Source organism: Thalia democratica, chromosome 1 (assembly GCF_965202585.1).
Source record: "Thalia democratica chromosome 1, ktThaDemo2.hap1.1, whole genome shotgun sequence".
In the NCBI taxonomy this organism is placed as follows: domain Eukaryota; kingdom Metazoa; phylum Chordata; class Thaliacea; order Salpida; family Salpidae; genus Thalia; species Thalia democratica.
The window spans coordinates 62,855,958-62,876,603 of NC_139165.1; the positions used below are offsets into that span (position 1 = coordinate 62,855,958).

The 20,646-nt window shown below is 25.2% G+C and overlaps 1 protein-coding gene across 1 annotated transcript in view; it reads right to left on the minus strand.

Moving 5' to 3' along the window:
- The window catches only part of LOC145849220 (dynein axonemal heavy chain 10-like), a 72,888-nt gene that overhangs the window by 39,932 nt on the left and 12,310 nt on the right, over window positions 1-20,646 (minus strand). The window contains exons 12-37 of the mRNA XM_082954356.1: window positions 20,332-20,494; window positions 20,030-20,122; window positions 19,224-19,438; window positions 18,585-18,674; window positions 15,783-15,947; window positions 15,016-15,158; window positions 14,348-14,427; window positions 13,723-13,878; window positions 11,518-11,685; window positions 11,133-11,287; window positions 10,764-10,901; window positions 8,332-8,462; window positions 8,069-8,171; window positions 7,244-7,446; window positions 6,308-6,485; window positions 5,968-6,125; window positions 5,580-5,748; window positions 5,411-5,489; window positions 4,851-4,984; window positions 4,341-4,414; window positions 3,605-3,814; window positions 2,982-3,147; window positions 2,243-2,373; window positions 1,947-2,043; window positions 820-943; window positions 60-222 (exon numbers count right to left, since the gene is read on the minus strand). Coding sequence (XP_082810482.1) covers window positions 60-222; window positions 820-943; window positions 1,947-2,043; window positions 2,243-2,373; window positions 2,982-3,147; window positions 3,605-3,814; window positions 4,341-4,414; window positions 4,851-4,984; window positions 5,411-5,489; window positions 5,580-5,748; window positions 5,968-6,125; window positions 6,308-6,485; window positions 7,244-7,446; window positions 8,069-8,171; window positions 8,332-8,462; window positions 10,764-10,901; window positions 11,133-11,287; window positions 11,518-11,685; window positions 13,723-13,878; window positions 14,348-14,427; window positions 15,016-15,158; window positions 15,783-15,947; window positions 18,585-18,674; window positions 19,224-19,438; window positions 20,030-20,122; window positions 20,332-20,494 — 3,686 coding nt within the window. The remainder of the gene's footprint in view (window positions 1-59; window positions 223-819; window positions 944-1,946; window positions 2,044-2,242; window positions 2,374-2,981; window positions 3,148-3,604; window positions 3,815-4,340; window positions 4,415-4,850; window positions 4,985-5,410; window positions 5,490-5,579; window positions 5,749-5,967; window positions 6,126-6,307; window positions 6,486-7,243; window positions 7,447-8,068; window positions 8,172-8,331; window positions 8,463-10,763; window positions 10,902-11,132; window positions 11,288-11,517; window positions 11,686-13,722; window positions 13,879-14,347; window positions 14,428-15,015; window positions 15,159-15,782; window positions 15,948-18,584; window positions 18,675-19,223; window positions 19,439-20,029; window positions 20,123-20,331; window positions 20,495-20,646) is intronic.

Genomic DNA, 20,646 nt, shown 5'->3' on the forward strand with positions numbered 1-20,646 from the left:
TGAAAATTAAGAACTAAATACATATATTGTTTTTTATAATAACTTGAAACTATACTAACCCATACCCAAAAGTACCAGTACACTGTTCAATTATGACATCATCTTTGTTTTTTCTCCAATAAAACCTGAGTTGAGATTCCCATTCGAATTCTTTAGAATCCAATATGGAATCTCTCACAAAATTATCAATAATGTCTCTGGCATGAACGTCAATTATCAGAACTGTTGTAAAATAAATAAAAACACTAAGAAACGCAAGTTGTAGAAACTTAAAGAAATTACTAAAATATATTTGTTTATACAATATTAAACATAATGGAGCACTTTAAATCTTATAATCGCTGCTCAATTAATTTTTTAACCTCTAATAAGCTAGGGGTGAACAAGGTACTGCCAGCGGGCCAGAACCGATCCGGTAATATATATCTCTGTGACGCGACGTACTTATAAGCTTGAAATTTTTTTGTACAAATCAAATAAAGCAAATCTCTACAAAAATATTTTGAAATTTGCTTTTAATTTGCTCTTTAGTTTATTATTATTATTAATATTTAATTGTATACCAGTAGTACTTATTAAGTTATTGTTTCTTGTGAATTTGCTTTTAAAAAGATAGTTTTGAAGTAAAACTTTTTGAAACTACGCGATCCGGAAAGATTTTTTGGTTAATTTAGACCGCAACTAAAAAAATCCCACCCCTATCAAAAATTACAAAAAGTTTTAAAAGTAATAAAAATTTTATAACCTCCTAAACTATGGTTTTTTTCTATTATCTACCAAATTAAACAAGTCCAAGCACAAACTCAAAATTAAAATAACCAGTGTTGTATTTTTTCCTTAGGTTTTTTTCCAGTGGTTTTTGCACAGTAGTCACCAAATCGTTGATTTGTTCTTGCATTTGGTGAGCATATTCTTTCATACCGTTTTTATTTCCTGATTTTACCTTTAAAAAAAGTTTAGCTTTAGAAGAAAACAGTAGCTTTTGAATCAATTTAAACCAAACTACGATCTAAACATAAGTTTAAATTTACAAACATTAAATTGTTCTTACAAACAAAAATTCCAATTTTTATTTTAGGTTTGAGACAATTATAAATTTAAATATATACTGTTAAACAGTGTATTACATATACTTATATTGTAACAAAATAGGTGTTTATTATTTGGCTATTATAAATTGGCTGTATTATAAGTTTTATTTCTTAATATTACTACACGACATTTTTTAAACTATAAATTAAAAAAAAAGTTAAAAAATTACAAGAAAAATATCGGATAGAACTTATGTAATCCCTTCTGGTTATCACTTTTTATACTCGGCTTATTCTGCATAGTTTTACAAGATTTAATGTAAATCCTAAATACTTTACAAATAATAACAGATTGAGGGAAATGGTATTACACTATTTTTTTTTTATAGTATTACTTTTTTTCCAATCCTTTTACTGCTATGATTAGTCTACTGAAAAATATAATAACTAACATTTCGTACTTAATACACAAAGGTGTAAGTAACAATCACTTAAGTTTCAAATCGCAATACTATATTATAATTACTGTATTTCAAAATTTATAAACTTATTTTAAAATTAAATTAATCTAAAAGTTTTAATTTGATTTTTGAACAACTTCGAACAAAACGAAACAATAAGTTTGAAGCTTTTGATAAAATAAACTTAGATCTCGTAAGTCAACATATTGATTTAAAAATTTAAAAAAAGCTTTACAAAAGTATTTAAATAGTTTTAATCTTATAAATGTTGTCTCCAATGTTTATGAAGTTTGTACAAATACCTGTCATTTATCCATAATTACTCACTAACCAGAGTTATCATAAATACTATTGGTTTTTGACTTTTGATAATAAAAAATAGATTTAAAAGTTTAAACATTTATTAAGATTATAGTTTACTTACTTCAAGTAAGAAAAAAATAATCTTAATTACCTTTTTAAAAACATCTTCGACCTCCCAAGTCCACCATATTTGGTTACCAGCAAGAACAACCATCCCTAAATACTTTTTCATCCATTCAACTCGCGTTCTAAGCAAAATCAAAACTAGTTTATTGTTTTTGTGTTACTGTTAATATAAACTAAACACTTATTTTCAAATTACTTTTCTTATAAAGTTTGTAATACCTACTAAACTTGTTTATAAAAATCTACAAAAAAACAAAACGATTTGATAAAAAGTTTAAACAATAGAATAAACTATGATTTAATGTGATTGTATCAACTAACGTTTTATAACAATAATCAAAAACAGCATTTTTAGTAATCCATCGATTACTAATTCTCATTTCTTCTAAAACAGCTAACATCCAATCTTCAACTCTCCCTTCTGCAGCAACAGGCTTCGTAAAGTTCATTATCTGTAAAGTTCAATTAGAAATATTTATATCAAACAGTTATATCTTAAAGCTTAAACACCCATCTGAAGACACATTATTTACTTTTATAATAGTCCTTTAGATTTTTTAATTTAAACAACATTTTTTTAGTTCAAGTATATCTTAAACTACATACAAACATGTTAAAAACTTAGTTGCAGTACATTGTGTTTAATTTTATACTTAATAGAAAAGCTGAAGATACATACACTATTAGTACAAAAGTTTAAAACAAATTTAGATACCCATAACTTTTACTAATGCATGCGAATCATTTTTACTATATCTAAAGTGGGGAAGGCGTCTTTTTTTCACGGATTTCTATTTTATAAGTTAAAACTAAACTAAGATTTTGATAAAAACAAAAAAAAAACTAATTAATGTTTAAACAAGTACAAATGAAAACCTAAACTTAATCAAAAATCAGAACAAGTTTACAATATAATTACAATAATCCTATATGAAACTAGTGAAATAGTGACTTCGTGCAAAAGAAACTCTCGTGCATTTTAACCGATTAAAAATTATATACAAAAATAACGTCTCTGTTTTAAAGTAGTTTTTATCTTGATGATAATATTGAAACAAACTTCATTTTCTGCTGATATCATTCCAGTGACAACTTGTTCACCATCGTTTTCAACAAACTGGAGACTTGCTATGTTGTCATACATTTTTATAATATGTTCCTGAACACAATGAGGGTCACTGCTACCAAGTATCGACAGTAACTCATCATCAGATATGAAAAAAAATCTGTATTTATTTTTTGAAATTCGTTAATGCGTAAACAGCTTTTTTACAAACATATAGTACTTTAGATAAAAACAAGGTAAAATTTTAGGCTTTAAAACTCAAGAAATATGTTTGTTTAAATCGGTTTTCGATAGAACTTTACGTTACAAAAACTATTTTTTTCTTTGACAAACATTTAACCTTTACTAATCTTTTATTTATTACATATACTTAATAACATTTAAGTTATTTAACTTAAATAATACAAAAGTTATAACAAAAAAAAATTCTTAACATAATACAAATAACAAACATGACTATTTAAATAACAAATAAATTACTTACAGTTACATATAAATTTACCAACAATAACGTTATAAAGGCTATTTTCTATATTATGAAGGAACATAATATTGGTATAAACAGTTAGTTAAAATAAAAATGATATATTTAAACAACAACGTAGTCTTTTAATAACCTAGGAAAAGCATTACGCTTTGAGTCAAGATAATCATTCAAAGACTTTTGGCATCTTTCTAGACCTTCAAACAACATCTGAAGATCTTGAAGTCTATTGTTAGCGTGACAACAGTCTTTTACTTTAGGATTCTTTACAGTTTCTGACATAATTTTTCTAAAGTTTTTGTCAATTTGGTCGAACTTTTTTGCTTCATCTGGAAGCTGGGACCTAAAAATAATAATAGAATAAGCAAGATGTAACAACTGTATATAAATTGTATATGTACTTTGTGGTGACTATCAAAAAAATGGTTAAGAATAATATTATTTTACTGAAAACAAAATACAATAAAACAAATTTAGAATTTGGTTAGCTGATTTAGTGTATTTCAAACGTAACAGCTAACCAGTAAAATTGTAGCAGGGTACGAATAAAAAAAAAACGAAATACCGTTTCAAGTTAAGTTATGAACATCAGTAATTAAAATTATTACTTTTGAACACTTTCACACTTGATAACAAAACTATGCCATTATGAAAAGCTCGTTTTTTAATGTGTTTATATAGTACAATAAAGATATAAATATTATTAAATATATTTATTTTGAATTAATAACTTGTAACTCAGATCAACAAAATGATTTGTTTTTTTTCAAATAAAAACAAATTTACTTAAAAGCATCGAAAGGCTTTATCAAAATTGACTAAAATCACTTAATAGTAAACTAAATTGTTTAATAAAAAATCTAACTTACCTTATATCCCCTCCAATAAAAATAGATTCTAGATACATCCACTTTCGTTGAACTTGCATCCAGATGTCAATTACCTGGTAATTAAATAATTTCATTTGCATAAACGATTTAAGCTGTGGCATTTAAGCTGATTAACTTACATTAAATAAAAACTTCATTAAAAACTGATACATTTAAAAAGTGTAATTACAAGTTTTGTATGCAAAAGTCGAACTGAAATGACTTTACTTAATTTTTTTTGTTTATATGTAATTTTTCAAACTATGTTAAGAGCTAAAAATTAAACTAGCTAGCGATTTAGACATTAAACAATATAAAAAGGAAATAGTTAAAGCTAGAAAGCCAAGTGTTTTCTTATATAAAACATAATTATTGATATTAGTTCGTAAGTTTTGTAACTAATCTAATGAACCTCCAAAGAAAAACTTTGGCTTATTGATTTTAGTTATCGAAGTACATATCGAAAATAATACTAAACCATAAGTTGAATGTAAATTGTAGAATAAAAACCTCGCCTATTAACGACAGTCCTTTTTCCCACTTTTGTACAGTTGGTAGGAAAGGACCGATAAACCTACTTGCTGACATGCTTCCCAGATTCATCACATTATCGTCCAATGTCAATAGAAATTCATCTACCGCACCTGATACAATTATATCAGATAAATAAATTATCAAGTAAATTATACGACTGTATTAAAACATGTGCAAAGCAGAAATAGATAGGTAGAAACTAAAAAATGTTTCATTTAATGAAATCAATGGCTTAAATAAAACTACAATATAACGTTTACAAACGAAACATGTAGCATACTAATTTACAAAAATTTAGTACTTTATAGCCATGGCTTAAAAAATTATTCAGGAAGACAAGCTTTAAGATAAAGTGCTTACTATGCATTTTTTATTGTTTTATTTGATCAAAAAATTACAAATGTACATTTTAATTTCCACTCAATAACTAACGTTGGAAAATTAGATGACACTCAGAATTTTTAAACAGCAAAGTATATTGACTAGTTTGAAACAAAATAAATTTTATCACTTAATGTTCAATAAACTATACTAACCAAGAATGAAGCCTCTGTCTTGTGTTCCTTTGTAATACTTAACAACTTGAAACTTTAAACTTTCCCAAGTATCGATCACCTGTAAAGGTTTATTTTGAAAAACTCAACCAAACTAACAAAAAGTACTGATAAAAGATGTAGAACAAAAAATAAAAAAGAAGACACCAACTTCTTTTATCCCCTTCTCGATACCTTGTTCTTTTGTAGCAGCATTTACAATTTCTCCGATCAAATTATGATAGTTATGTAATTCCATGGCAAATAAATTGTCAAGTGTAAATGTGTCTGCATTCATGTCAAATTCTTTTCCTGTTTTCTGCATAAGCTCCTTCCAATGTCTATTAAATTAAACTATCATGAATCCCAAACATCAATAAAATTATTAACTTAGATATTTATGTTTTAATAGCATATTTTTAGGTTATTAAATTATACTGCTTATTTTCGTACAAAAAGCAATTTTTATACAAATTCTAAAGACTAAATAATAAGTGAAAATAAGAAAAATAAGTATAAACTACAATTAAATGGTTATTAATATAATTCAACTACCGAACCTGTCCCTAAGAGCATCATGTTTTAGATCCAAAAACAAGGGAATCGATTGCTTAAATTGCTTAAGTGAGTTTTCCAAAGTAATACCAGGTTGTAATGCTCGCACATTTTTCGGCAGTCTTCTAAACTGCTTCAAATATGATTCTATTCCTTCCACGAGCTGTATCAAGTAGTAATATTGTTAAAAAATACTAAAAAGAGTTTCTACTTAGAAAAATGCATACAACACCTGTTATCAACTATATAAACTTAATTTTGTAAAAGTAAAAAGTTAAAAACTTAAACTTTAAAACAAAACAAAATTTAAGTAATACGATTGATAAAAGCTGAATGATATTACACCTGATTTATATCTAGATTAGCCCATAGCGTCTGTGCCCAATCTTCTCTGGCTTTTTTCTGTTCAACGTACAATGCATATATAAGATCGAATCCTTTCATTTCATTTGTAACTTTTAAAAGCTTAGGATAAGTTGTAATTGGTAGGTCAAACAATTTTTCTGCTTTAGTTAGCTCAACCCTAAATTAACATTTATATTTTAAGTATACTTTTTTATTATTTTACAAACATAGTTTTAATACATGGTTATTCAAGGTTACATGACAATTCAAATTTGGACAATTTAAATTCCGACAATTAAAATTCTTAAAAAAAAACATTTAAAAGACTATTTCTCAAAAAGTAATAAAAATTTTAAAACTATAAAATATATATATGTTGCTCTTATTGAAATCTACAAGCCTCTTTTTCTTATTTGCAAAATATTAAATATTTCTTAATATATTTTTAAAATACTAAAAGTAATTATGTTTTTTACTTTATTTAAGCCATATCTCGAAAAATACTTTATATTTTCCATAAAGAAAAAAATGGCTTGAAGATATTAATATGACCTACATATATATTTTTTATATTTGACTAATATACATTACTTTTTTAGTTGTGGCCCTTTCAAATTTTTTTTAAGAGTTTGAATTTTCAGAATTTGAATAGTCGTGCACCCTTATTCAAGCATGAGAGTTAATCAAAAATTTTAAAGATAATTTCAGTTTATAAGTTTTAACTTTAGACTTCAGACAATACTTAGTTTAAATTACATTTTATCATAACAACTTCTAAATTAATGATGTAGATTGTGTTTGACTTTACATGCCTTGCATTGAGTAACACTATGATGAATATCATAAATTTTAATTACTCCTCTATGTAAATGATATATTCATAACCAACAAAATATTAAAAACTATTTATCAAACTGTATTACAGTTTTAACGAACTTGTCTTCTTCGTATTGCACTAACAGCTTTCTAAATGTTTTCAAAATCTCAACACCCGAATCCAAATCTGAACCAACTGTACCAGGACCTGATGCATGAAACTCTTCATCAAATTTTTCAAGTTTCCTCTGAAATTTTTGAATCTGCTGCACTGTAATTTCTGTGAACCTTCGCTTTACTCCGGTTAGTCCGACCTCTGTTTTCTGTTTAATTCAGGAATTACCACTATGAAATTTTTTCGTAGCTTAGTTAATTGTTGCAAGTTAATAGAACTGCGTAGCTTTTGCTGGCAGTTCTCAAACTAAAGATACAATTAAGAGACGATATCGCCAACTTCGATAAAATTTTGATTTTAAACAAAAAAATGGTCATATCATATTGGAAATGTCGTCTCTGTTAGGAAACCTTGTTTCATACTTTTAAAAGTAAATGCTAGTTTGTATCAAACTATATAGAACTAAACTATTTAAATTTTAAGCAAGATTTGTTACAGTTATGACAATTAAAATTCAAAAAAGAAAATTTTATGTAAAAACTGACAAAAAAATTAATATATTTATAAATTAAAGAGTAGCATACTTCACTGCATTATGAACAATACATAGTGCGAAAAAAAACTATTTAAATCACTAATTTTAGTCACTAATACTATATACAGTGTTTTTCAAATAAAGTCAATTTACGACTTGCTAAAATAAAGACACTTTGATCATTCAAGTGAATACGACTTAATACCAGCCAAGCTGCCATGCTGAATAAGTAAATACAAACTATAATATATTTTTGTTAGTATATTAGTATTTTACTTGAAGTCTTTAAACAAACCTTAGCTAGTTTTAATAAATCATCCCAATGAGGTTTAATCTTTTTAACAAGTTCAACTTCTTCTTCATTTACTTCTACTTTGTGAGTTTTCAACGTTCGATATCTAGTTAATTTATCAATTCAATTTTCTAATGTTCGTTTGAAAAACCTTACTTATTATTTATTTTTCCAAGCTAGTCCCTATAGTAATATCTTAAAAAATTTAAATATATTTGAAATAAAAAATTGTATCACCATAGCTAAATACTAGCAAAGCTAAAAACCGTTCAACAATGTCAGCTATTCTCATTTCAACGTCCAATGATATTTTCTTCGTATTTGCAATTGTCGATAAAATCAGCTTTAAATCTTCTAACGAATCTGGACTTCTTGCTAATTCTGTCTTGATTTCTGCCTAAAAAATATATGTTATTTTGAATTAATGAAATATAAAAATCCACACAATTTTCACAAAAGATGTATAAATGTCTCTAAAAATTAGACTGTTAACATACGTTTTTATTTTTTAATATTGATATATAAATACTTTTACAGGAAATGTACAAAGAATAGCAATAATTAACAAATAGCAGTTAACTGTTTATCAAGTTTTTTTTTTTGATATGAACAGTCCCGTTTACTTTTTTATTTAATTAAAACTCAAATTTTTCATGTTTATAATATTCTAGCGCAGGAGTCGGCTAACTGCGGCCTCAAAGCCAAAATCTGCAGCCCACGAGGTACTTTTCAGCTAAAAACATACTTTAGAAAAGTTTTTGTGGTACAAACTTACAATTAGGCTCTTACTTTCATTATTGCTGTTTACTAGCGCTCTGCTATTTTTTTAAATATTACATCACACTTTTTCTTTAAAAGAGTATTTTTTTATTGATTACTGTAATTATTTTAAAATAACAGCGGCCCGCGAAGACTCTTTTTGATACAATGCGGCTCGCAAGCTTTTTTAAACTAACCTGCGACTTATAAAAGGCTGTCGACCCCTGCTTAACTCTTTTGAAATGCTTAGTTTTATGCTTAAAAAATGTTATGCTTAGAGCGCGTAGCACAAGTCCGCATTTAAAAACTTTAAAATACTTTTTATCAAATTATATTTTAAAACTTTATTTAACTAACACGGTCATACTAAACTCAATCTTTTTAGACTTGATTATTTTACATTTCATTTCTTTTATAATAAGGATATATGAAAAAGTATGTTAAGCAATAAAGACAGATATTTTCTTAAATGCCTAATTTTTCTTTACAACTCATTTCAATAAAAAAATGTGGTTAAACATTTAAGTTCAAAAATAATACAAACATACATTTTACTAAATACAAAAACTATATATCTTGAGTGTTTGTAAAACTGTCTATAGACTTCCTTAATAATCAAAAGTACTTTTTACTTATGTTTGTATGTTAATTAAATTATCCAACAACTAGTCTAGACTCTAGTCTGTAAGTATTGATCATCAACAAAGACTTTGATCTATTAATAATAACTTATAAAAATATTCTTAATAACTTAAGTATATAACTAAAAGCGGTATTTATTTTTTTTAACAAAAAAGTTGTGTTATTTTTATGACAATGCAATAATTTTTGAAGAAAACAGATTTGTCGTCGAGACAATATATAATGAGGTTTTGTGTTAAGCAACAAATATATAATTTTGTAATAGAAAATAATCATTTAGATATTGTTATAGATTATTAGTTCTTTTTTTGTTTAATATCGGTTCATAGTTTCTAAAACTTACATCGTCTAGAATTGAATAATTATGGACAAGAAAGTGGAATTTAAAACGAGAAGTTTAAAAACATCGAGTTTAATATGATTGATTTTAAGATGAATGAGTTTGATATGATTGAGTTTGATATGAACGAGTTAAATATGATCGAGTTTAATATGCTTGAGTTTAATATGATCGTGAGTTATAAATGGTAGCAAACCTTTAAAAAATTGTATTAATCTGGGTAACGACTATTTGTGACTTTTTAGTAGTTACTTAAAATATAAATTGGCTCAATACAAATTAAATTTTAATCGTAAAGTAATTATTGTTGGTTGTAAAATACTGAAAAACAAATAATACATTTAAAATTTCATACTGAACAATAATTAGTTATGTCTCTTTTCGTTGCAATTTGAGCCGAACTTACTTTAACAATTCTTAATAGGACATTTTATTATCAACAACAAAGCTTCTTTTTTTCCTTAGTATACATAACTTAATTTTACAAAAAAAAAAAAAAAGAACTTCTATAAGTAAATAGTTGTTAAAATAAATAGAAAAATGTTATACAAAATACAACACATTGTATATATACAATAAATAACATAAAAGAACAAATCATTATTCAAGGCAAAAATCATTAAACTAAATTTTGAACTTTAAGATTAAATACCTTTTCTAGACAAAATAAGTTATTCTCGATTAATATTCTTTTAAACTTGCCACTATCAAAGTCAGTACTAAGTGTCAATATTCAAGAATAAACTGTTTAAAAAAATTACTTTTAATCTAGTGGAAATAGTTAAACTATTGTGTATTTTTTTTAGTTTATCAACAAAGTTAAGTAAACTTATAACATGTTATTTATCTAAATTAACAGTTTTATTAGAAACCTAATGCATGTATCATTTTAGTAATTATGTATCATTACAGTAATAAGAATTATCACTTATAGCAACACTATTGAAAAAAGCTAACTAATTCCTGATGTAAAGTGTCAAGATCAGTCTTAGCTGACTCATTGAGCTTTTCACCAAGCAACTTCACCCATTGTTTGGCATGGTCCTGCACAGTTACTGCAAGCGGAGTTAAATTCAGCCTGATGTGTCTTTCGTCCTGTTATTGTATGAGTAATCCTTATCATTAAGTAATTGCACACATTTATAATACGCGTATGTATTGTTTATCATTATATAATACCAACTTATACTAATTAACTGTATTTTGTGTACTTATTTCAAGTTAATAAAAATATTTTTTATAATACAAAAGCTATAGAAATATAACTTTAATTAACTAGAACGCGATCTGGACTAATTTATTTTAAGTAAAAAAACAGCCACTAACTCTAGGAGAAGCTTGCTGAATAACTTCTTCAATTATTCGTGAGTAAAAAATAATTTTGTCATCATAAGCAACACATGAGGGGTTTTTGTTTGAAAATTTGTCAACAACCATTGTTTTGTCCATTTTCCATAATGACCTGTATTTCTTCCATTTGGCTGTTTAATATTTACAAGATTTACAATTTAAGAACTATAACACTTTTAATCTTATTTTAAAATTCTGTAAAACTAACTTTAATAAGTTATGTAAAGTATTTTTGATCCATAAAAACCTTTAATGTAATAAATAAAGTTTGTAAATCATTTTAAGTATGACGTTTTTATAACATCCCTAAAATAAAAATTCTACTTTATTAGTTTCCAAGAATACAATATTTAAAACTAACGTTGCGAAAGGTACTTGTTTAAGTTCTGTAGTATTTTTTGTACATTATTGAATATCGATTGAAACAGGTCAGTAATTTTTTGTTGGCAAATGACGTCGTTAAAAAAGGTTATTAAAACTTTATTATCTCCATTTTCTGAAGTTTGTGGTTCACACTCGATGCATGTACCTAATTTTTTGGAGTAATATAAAACATAACTAATTGAACAATATATTTTAGACTTAATGTATTAAACCTTTTGTATTAAACTACTATTTTTATTTCTTTTGTAACTTCTTATTTTATAGTATTTAACCTCTCAAAATGTTACTGTGTATATATATATATTTATATATATAAACTGTATTATTAATCTTGTTCAAAATGCACTAATTGATTATTCTATTATTACGTAATATCTAACTTTTATACTTTTGTTACTGTACTTAAAAGTTTGCCTTTAATTGAATAAAATACTTGGCTCAACGCAGAAACAGTTGTTCCAAGAGAAGTTTATTTTTGTGCAACTTTATTTATATGTGTATATATATATATATATATATATATACATAATTTATTGAAATGACGATTTTAAAAATACTGGAGCATATGTTTCATAAAGACAAAAAAGATTGTCTCTAATCTTCAGCCAGTTCAAATTTAAAATAAAAAGCACTTTGGTAAACAAAGATGCAAAAGTTTACAAAAAAACAAAAACAATATGACGTAAGAATTGAACATTGTACATTACAAATATTCAGTACAAAAATCGATATACCATCTAATTAATCAAACAACTAAAAGTAACGAAAACAACCGTTAGTTGACTATAAAATACAAATTTTGAAGTATAATTATTATATTATTATATATATACATATATATAAAATGAGGTTAATGTTCAAACTTGAACACCTTCTACCGAGCCCACTTAAAGAGCTTTTAAAAAAATTAGTAGGAAAATTTGATTTAAAAAATTCTAGTACAAATGTTTCATAAAAACCAAAAAGATTGTGTTTAATCTTCAGCTGGTTCAATTAAAAATAAAAATCACTTTGGTAAACAGAGATGCAAAAGTTATACAAAACGTAAGAATTGAACATTGTACATTAAAAATATTCGGTGCAAAAATTGATCATCCATCTTTTTATTTCAAATACTGAAGGTCATAGGGATGTCCAAAACTTTGTTTAAAAAGATTAATATTGATCCTTATTGAAAGCTTAATTTTTACACTATAAAAAAAGTTTATGCAAAATAAAAATATTAGTTTACTTTTGAAATATAGTTAACTAAAAAACTTCCGATAAACATGTATAGAAAAGAAACTTTTCATTTCTAACTTTTATTAAATTTAGAAAAAATAACTAAAAATCTATATACTTCTTTAATTCTTAAACAATTAATCAAAAATTTTAAGAAAATAAATCTTGCATTATAAAAAATCCTACTGTAACGTTTAACATAAAACTGAAAAATAAGCATTTAATGACCAAACGTAAAAATATTATTGCATTTGTTTTATTTTTTTAAGACAAGTACAGTTTCAATCAAAGCTTTTTTAAATCTACTATAGGATTGCTTGCGAATTAATTAAAATATACTTACAATAAAATTTGTTAAAAATATTTCATAAAAAAATAAACTGTCCCTACTCTTTGAAAAAACAAAAACAACAAATATAAAGATCTTTTGTTTTATTAAAACATTCTCAATTCTGTTAGAAATTATTTGCTTATAGAAAAATATAAAAAAGTCATTGTTTAATTTGGATATTTTTTAATAAGATTATAAATATGTTTTATTCCTCATATAAATATATCCAAATTAAAAAACCTTTATTTAATTTCTCTATAAGCAAATAACTTTTAACAGAATTGAAAATGTTTTAATAAAACGAAAGATCTCTAAATCTGTTATTTTCGTTTTTAGAGAGTTGAGACAGTTTTTTTTTTGAAAATTTAATTGGGTCCTCCATTAGTAACTGTTAAACTATTCGAGTTTTTTACCCTGTAAAAAGCAACTGCTAGCTAAGTTTAAAATATTAAACTGCTTTAATTTTCCCATCTTGTTATGAGCTTAATCTTAAAAGTTAATTAAACTTTTTTTCATAATTTATAGTTTATTTTAAATCACTTATATAACAACCAGTTTTTGTTATTGGAGAAAGGAATTGGTTTAACTTTTCTAAAATGGCTATAAGTAAATAAATTTTAAGGTGCTGACCAGCCATCCATCGAGTGAACTTCTTTGTCGCTTCAACGCAATTTCTAATAGAATTCGCAGTTATCTTGTATATTTCGTTTGGTGAAGGGTGTAAAACTATCTCTGGTGTTGATATTATCGTTTCTATTTGCATGATTGGTTTATTTGAAGAGACAGCTAAAAAAAATTTATAAATAAATGTTTGTATTTAAATACAACTTTTTATACAAAAACATTTTTGCTACTCAAACTCTATTTATTTCAAAGTTATATAACGTAATAGTCGATATAAAAGTAACATAAACTTTTTCGCAACTGCTCTTCAGTTTTACTCATCAGTAAAGTATAAATGTCTAACGAAAAATGTTTATGTTACTTTTAAACCATCTACTAAATTGTTTTATTTGAAACAAATTGAATACAATTTTTTAATTAAAGAAAATTATTAGTAAAGTTTTCAAGTTGTAAAACAAACAGTTTATTGTATTGTATTAGTATTTAGATAGAAATAGTATAAATTAGTAAACATTATAAGTTTGAGTTTTAAACATAAGAAAAAATTACATTAAGCATATATATATTATTTGGTTAACGTAAAAAATGAAAGAAAACTTCGTATTGGGAAAATATTAATACATATACTAACCATTATTAAAGTCTGTTAAATTTCTAATGACCAATTCACTTAAGGCATCATACATCCTTTTTTCCCAATACAAGTAGTAGCTAAATAAAAAAGTTAGCTTTAGTTAACATGGTAAAAACAATAAATAGTATTTACTAAAAAGTTGCAAGTATGTTAGTTCGTTGAAGCTAAAGAAGTTTTTTTTTAGTTATTTAAGGCATCGACTGTAGCAATCATGCACAAGTTTTAAACTTATATTTGACAATAACGCTTATTAAAAAAATATTTTTTTCAATAGCCTATTCTACAATACCTCAATTTTATTCGACCTAAACTACAAGAAAAAACTTCTTAAACAAAATATATAGATAAAGTATAATATGTAATAAACAATTATAAATATAACTTTAAGATGTTATACTAATGTACTAAAAGTTTATATACCCTTGTTCTTTTGTCAACTTTTTTTCATTACAAACAAAAAATTTAACTTATTTGATTAACAGTGTATAGCTGATTTTGGTATAAACTATTTTTATTTTAAACAAAACTAAGATTAAATGTTTTATAGTTAAACATCTAACTTCGATATTAGTTATTACAAAATAAAAAATCAAGTATTAAAACATAAAAGTTTTTATTAAACACTCAATGCATAAATGTACAAAGAAAAAGAAAAACGGACAAACTTTTGAAGCTTTGGTGACTTCCCTGTATTAGTTTGTGCAATTAAACCTTCCATTTTTGTTAATAATGGGCCAATTGCACGATATTTTCTACTTAGTTGTTCAATTTCTTTTGCTCTTTCAATCATTACATATTCAAAAAACTCCTGCGTACATTAAAAAGAGCTCAAATTAAGCTGGTTTACTCTATTTGTAATAAAATATTTTATGGTGTTCTCATTATAATAATGACTAAACTTCTTTTGCTGAAAATCAGACTATATTCCAATATGGAAAGATACAGTAAGGGTATTTTACTCAGACTTTTTATATGCATTCGCCTTTTGTGGAGCGAAAATTTTGTATTAGATTTGTAACTAGCACAAGTAGTAATCTTTAATTTTCATTTACAAGTAAATATAGCTTTTTCTAGACTTTATATACTATCAACCTAATATAAATGTATAATGTAAAAGTCATTTTAAAAGATTCTGTACAAAAAAAAACATTCAGGGTTATTTTTAGGTTCACGACGATTCAAATTTTGACAGATGAAATTGAGGTATTTAAAACTCTAATAATTTTAAGTCATTTGAACTACCTCTATTAAAAAAATTTAGTGAAAAAATGAACTTCATAAATTACTTGCTAAACTAAAAAAGTTTAGTTTATTACATTTAAATATTTTCATAACTAAGTATAAAACAGAGAAAAATTCTTTTCATGAAACTTTAACTAACTGAAATAAGCAACTTTTTTAATTTATCAAACTTAAACTTGTTTACACTAACCTTAACAGAGGGCAGGCTTCCATCAATTTTTGTAGGAGGTCTTTTAAAAAGTTGAGCTTCTTTTATTCTCTCTACTCTTACATCAATATCTTTAGCGTTCTTCTGAATCTGATTTACCAGAGATTCAAATTTTGCTAGAGCTACTTCACTTTTGCTGATGTAATCCTAAAAAAATACAAAAAACAGTGTAAATTCAATATAGTATTGAAAGCTTTGATCAGGTAACTAATAGACTGTTTAAGCTGTTACAAAAAATTGGTAACTAAACTTGAAGTTTTTAAACACAAAAAAAGTAAATAAACTTCAAATACAAAATGGCTATGTTTTTACAATAATATTTGTATAGTTATTTGCCTTAACTAAAAAAGAATGCTCAACTTACTGGGATGTAAAGAGCTTATATAAATAGATTTATGGAAATTTTATATTTTATTCGCGACCGGTTTCGGTGGCAAGAAATTGCGACCTTTTCAAGCAAAAATAAAATATGAAACTGCATATAACAATATTAGTTAATTATACTGTTGTTTAAAAACTTATTCATGCGTGATTTATGAACTCTCAAAATTAACCCATAAATTAAAAAATGAAAATAAGATATACAAATTAAACTGGAAAATATTACAAAGGGAGAAAAAACAAAAACCAGGAATTATGACATGCAGGTTGTGCTTAAAAGAAGCTTTACTAATCCTTGAATCCGGTACAAATTGCATCAACAAAAGAACGGAATTAATGAACTCATGCAGACACAGAAACAGATTTTTACTAATAAACTGGAAAGCAGACAAAACTTTAAAAAAATCATAATTAAAGTAAAAATTAGGTTATTTTTCTTGATTTTTTCATTGAGTTTTTGTTGACATTTGACTTAAATTGAAAAAAAAAAAAAATTTTTTAGACAGTTCTTAATTCAACTTAGATAAATTTTTAGAATTTTTTTTAGATAGTTGTTAAATTCGTTTAAATTTTGACTGTTATGTTAACTTAACACAAATTAGATTTTGAAATCTTCAGTGACTTTGAGTTTTATTAATGTTTTGTTGACTCTTGGCTTAAAACCACTATTTTAGACAATTCTTAATTTCATTTAGATAAATTTCAAGGTATAAATATTTTATTATTATATTTTTTTTAAAGAAAAGGTATCAATATTTTATTATTATTATTATTTTTAAAGAAAAGCTCTGGATTCAGTTTTTTTATTTGACTCATTATATTAATATTAATTCAATCCTTTTTTTAAAAACTAGTACCAATTTTACCTAAATATACTCTGATATGCTTGAATTTTCGAATATGCAACATTTTTGTTTTTGTTTATATTCTTCACGCATAATAAGTTTTTAAACAACAGTATAATTAACTAACATTGTTATATGCAGTTTCATATTTTATTTTTGCTTGAAAAGGTCGCAATTTCTTGCCACCGAAACCGGTCGCGAATAAAATATAAAATTTGCATAAATCTATTCAATAATATTTGTAAAATTAATTAAAAAAGATTGTGTGTTAGTCTTGTTTAACTGTATTTGTGACTCCTAAAAAAATATGTTGTAAAATTTTATTTGGTAAATTTTTCTAAAGGTACTTTTTATAACTAGTTGAGTTTTACGGTTCGTAAACAAAAAGGTCAGTCTGATTTGCATATTTGCTGACTCAACAGAATTTTTAGAGCTTTTTTTTTTTTTAATATATACCCTTATACCTAACCAACTTTACCCAAACACATTAAAATCTAATCAAAAAATAACTTTTTAATGTTTAAATTAAATCAGCAAATATACAAATCAGATTAACCTTTAGTGTATACTAGCCAAGTTTTATTACTATTAAATAAGATTCAAACTGTTAAAAGAAAACGCTTTATTAGTTTATAGAAATAAGTATTCTATATAAAACTTAAAACATCCTAATGTGATACTTTTTTTCTAATTATTAAATAAAACATAGAACTTACTTATTTCAAAAATCTTTAATAATAAAAGTCAATGAGTAAATCATAGATAAAAAATATAAGGACTTAGTGTATAAACAGGGCATTAAGTTAAAATTTATTTGCTTGAGAAACTATACCTCTACAAAAAAAACATACAATTAAGGTTAGACTTCTTGCGATCTAGAAGTAAAAAAAAAACTTTTTAAAACATAGAGTGAAAGTATACTAACTTTCTATAACACAATTCTTCAACATTTTTAGTAAAGTAAAGAAAGATACGGTTAACAAACATACTTACATCTTGTTATATATAGATAAAACATTTTTTAGCTTAATGTATAGTTTATCACACTAGTATTTACAGCAAAAACAAAACTTTAATTAAGAACAAATTTACTTACTATTATCTAAACTTATTAAAAAAACATATTCTGTTTATAAAATAAGTACATGATGTATGCAATGTTTACTATTAAAAAACTTATTTTCTAAATAATTCAAAAAAAAATTCAGAAAAATATAACTGAAATTATTAACCATGCAACTTTTATTATTTTATGTGTTGAACAACTTGGACATAAATTTATCAAAAACAACCAGATTAACATTAATTAAGTTAATGTGTAATACTATTAATAGATATAGCTGGTCATACCACATAGTTTAGTTAACATGTTATTTTGAATAATATAATGTTTACTTTTATCACTTAGAAAGCTATAACGTTTAGCACTTTAGATACATATATATAATCTCAATTATTATAAACAGCTTAAAATCCGTTGAGATATTTGCATTAATATGTAATAACCTTGGGGTTCAAAATTTTTGCTAACATATCATATTCAATTCAAATAAGTTACCTGAATCCCTAACGAGTTCCAATTCAGTCGTTTATGGCCTGCTCTTAAAACTCCTTTTAGCTCTTTAATGTGTCGACTTAACAGCTCAGTCTGTGAAGTAAAAATATTATAAATCAACAAAAGTTTTATTTAGCCATTTTATCACCCATCTAGATATAGTAAAAAACATCTTACTTTGTTTGTAGTATAGTCGTAACCAATACTTATTTCGGCCATCATCAACAAAGTTGAGATGTTCGCGCCATTAATAATAGATAATGAACTTCACCACACGACCAACAACAACAGCTTATAAGGACTCATCAGGCAGGCATAGTCGCGAGAAACCGCAAAAACTTTTTCAGTTTTACCCACAAACGGTCGCTTTAGTACTTTGTACTTAATCCCGTTTGGTAAGATTTAAACAGCGGATTCTCGCGACTATGTCTACCTAATGACGAAACCGGTCGTAGGTTGTCTCGGATGCTATTATTGTTGTTGAAGTTCAATATTTATAATACTAGTCGTGAAGTTTATAAATAAGAATAATAAAATTTATAAAAATCCTATTTATATTTCTAAAACTTGAGGAATAACAATAAATAAAGAAAATAAAAATTAAGTAATCTTAACGTATCGAAAATTCTATAAGAAAATAACTTCAGAAAAATGGAGTATATTGAGAAGTCGGTGATATCTGTTTAGTATTCTAGTCAGTCCACTTATGTACGACACGTATTTGTCTTCCTGAAGTGCAACATTCCTAGCCAGTTCAGGGATCTGAAATCCTAGTTGCTCCATATACTTCGTTTCATTGGTAATCACAACAAGTTCCGGGGCAAAATTTATTGCGAGAACTACTTTTTGCTGATCACCTTATTTTTAAAAGTTAGTACATTTACATTATATCAATGTTTTAAATTAAAAAAGAATACTTTAGAGCTAAAAATATTAGCGGTTTGACAGTTCACACAAATTAATAACTTATACTTATTTCCAAGTTACTATTAACAAATATTTTTACTGAAAACACAAAAATTTAGTCGAAAAAAAAGATAAAACACATACAAAAGTAATCTTAAGAAACTGATCATATTCACAATAGAGCTTACTGTAGATTTTTTACTTATAAATACATTTGACTATTTTCTAGAATTCGAAAATTAGAACTTACTAATGAAGTACTTAATCTTAATATTACATACTAACATATATTTTTAATTTATAACAAAAGTAGTAACTTATACTTATCAACTATTTATTAATATTATACTTAAATAAAATATAATTATATTACGACAAAAATAAAAAAATTTTGTTTTATCTTAACTGTCATCAGTATAACTAAAACACAGTTGAATAAACAAAAAAACAATGTTTTGTAAAACATACTTTTACACAAAACTAGCAGTAAAATTTATAAAAATAAAAATAAATTACACTTTTTAAAAGATCAAACACAAAACCTTCAGGTTTATTGATATAAGTGGCAGTCAACGGACGAAGCTTTGTTCGATCACCGCCACCTCGACTAAGTGATACATGATGATTACCTTCACCTACCATAATAATTGCTTTTAAATAATATTCTCAATGTTCTTCTTTAAAATATAAAGTTATAATTTCAAGTAGGCCATAAAATATGTTTTTTACACCTTTTATAAACATTTTAATAATTGTTTTAAACGATAAAGAATAAACAAGCTATTTAGTCGAATGATTTTTTTGTGGAAGTAAAATGTATTCTAAATTTTAACTTTTATTAAACCTTTTGTGCCTGGCTGGCCAGAATGACTTTCGTGAACCTTAACAAGCAAGTTTCTCCTTAACAAATAAGGCAGAATGCTTTCAACTTCTTTTAGCCAGGTGGCATACTTTGCATCTTCATATTGCTTCATTTGACGTGCTACCGACAAATATGTCGCTCGTGCCTTTAAATTTTACACACAACTATAAAAACAAAGTGAAAAACACTAATTGAAAAACATTAATAGCATCTAAAGTGTTATAAGTAGTTTATAAAGTTTATTAATATTTGAAACACAAATCCATAGCTGTTTTAATTTACATTAAAGTATTGATT